At 53.1% G+C, this 1,941-nt stretch overlaps 1 protein-coding gene across 1 annotated transcript in view; it reads left to right on the forward strand.

Moving 5' to 3' along the window:
• Positions 1-1,582, forward strand: part of LOC135827001 (protein eyes shut-like) — a 24,174-nt gene extending 22,592 nt beyond the window's left edge. Inside the window, exon 12 of the mRNA XM_065339523.1 lies at positions 1,351-1,582. Within this exon, the coding sequence (XP_065195595.1) occupies positions 1,351-1,582 (232 nt within the window). The remainder of the gene's footprint in view (positions 1-1,350) is intronic.
• Positions 1,583-1,941: the final 359 nt, after the last annotated feature.

Here is a 1,941-nt window from a genome sequence, read left to right on the forward strand (position 1 = left end):
GTGTGTGTGTGGGGGGGGGGGGGGGTTTGTGCATGTATGTGTGTGTGTGTGTGGGGGGGGGATGTGGGTTTGTGCATGTATGTGTGTGTGCGTGGGGGGGGGATGTGGGTTTGTGCATGTATGTGTGTGTGTGGGGGGGGGGGGGATGTGGGTTTGTGCATGTATGTGTGTGTGTGTGGGGGGGGGGGGGGGGATGTGGGTTTGTGCATGTAGGTGTGTGTGTGTGGGGGGGGGGGGATGTGGGTTTGTGCATGTATGTGTGTGTGTGTGGGGGGGGGGGGGGATGTGGGTTTGTGCATGTATGTGTGTGTGTGTGTGGGGGGGGGGGGGATGTGGGTTTGTGCATGTATGTGTGTGTGTGTGGGGGGGGGGGGGATGTGGGTTTGTGCATGTATGTGTGTGTGTGTGTGTGGGGGGGGGGGGATGTGGGTTTGTGCATGTATCTGTGTGTGTGGGGGGGGGGGGGGGGAATGTGGGTTTGTGCATGTATGTGTGTGTGTGTGGGGGGGGGGGGGGGGGGATGTGGGTTTGTGCATGTATGTGTGTGTGTGGGGGGGGGGGGGGGGGATGTGGGTTTGTGCATGTATGTGTGTGTGTGGGGGGGGGGGGGGGGGGGATGTGGGTTTGTGCATGTATGTGTGTGTGTGGGGGGGGGGGGGGGATGTGGGTTTGTGCATGTATGTGTGTGTGTGGGGGGGAGGGGATGTGGGTTTGTGCATGTATGTGTGTGTGTGGGGGGGGGGGGATGTGGGTTTGTGCATGTATGTGTGTGTGTGTGGGGGAGGGGGGATGTGGGTTTGTGCATGTATGTGTGTGTGTGTGTGTGGGGGGGGGGGGGGTGTGGGTTTGTGCATGCGTGCATGTATGTGTCTGTGTGTGTATTGGAGCCAAGATTGCTATCCCGCATGGATATGCAATTTGTGTGCAACAGCTCTACAACCCTTAATAAGGAATGCGTTTCGCCAACATTGAATTTGCTAATTTTTTACCTACACGCTGTTTGATTTGCGAGTGTGTGTGTGTGTGTGTGTGTGTGTGTCCATGTCTCCCCTGACGGGGACCGTGTAACCTATCAAGGCAACATGTATCAAGGTCAATGTCAAGGTGTGTGTGTGTGTGTGTGTGCGTGCATGGGTGTGTGTGTGTGTGTGTGTGTGTGTGTGTGTGTGTGTGTGTGTGTGTGCGTGCTTGCGTGTGTGTGTGTGTGTGTGTGTGTGTGTGTGTGTGTGTGTGTGTGTGTGTGTGTGTGTGTGTGTGTGTGTGTTGCTGCGCTTGTGCATGTGGGTGTGTATGTGTGTGTGTGTGTTTCTGTGTTGTTCTTTATTGTCACGGTTTTTCATTACATTGCAGGATGTTGAGCATAAATTCAAGCGAGTCGTCGCTGTCCACACTGCACAGCCCGTCGTTCACTGACTTTTCCCTGTCGTCCGGCCTCAGCCAATCGCACCATTCGTTGCTCGAGAGAACCTGCAGTGCGTCTGGTAGTACTAACACGGTCCGCAGCGAGTGCTCCGATCTAGGCGATGGGACCTATAGCGTTGCCTACAGCTCAGCTCTCCAAGGAAGGCAAGTGAAGACCTGAGATGCACAATCACATAAGTACACCCTCAAACCAGTTAATCACATAAGTGCTCACTATTCTTCTGGAGAACCCGCAGGCAAAATTTCTAATCCAAAATCTGACTCGAACCAGCTCAAAACTGGAACCCAAATTTGGATTTAGATACAAACCACACATAAAACAAGTCCTTGTTTAGCCATTGTCCGAAAAGTGATGAAAAGTATTTCGCGGGTTATGCATCTCAGCACTTCAAGTGGTCTCACTTCATGTACGCTGCACATGCATAGAATTTGTGATCGTTCTAACTGAGGCAACCTGCACTTTGAGCATAATGGTAAATATCAACTTCGATACGCTCCCACATCCAACCGGTTTTATGT

This window comes from Sycon ciliatum, chromosome 11 (genome assembly GCF_964019385.1).
Source record: "Sycon ciliatum chromosome 11, ocSycCili1.1, whole genome shotgun sequence".
Lineage (NCBI taxonomy): Eukaryota > Metazoa > Porifera > Calcarea > Leucosolenida > Sycettidae > Sycon > Sycon ciliatum.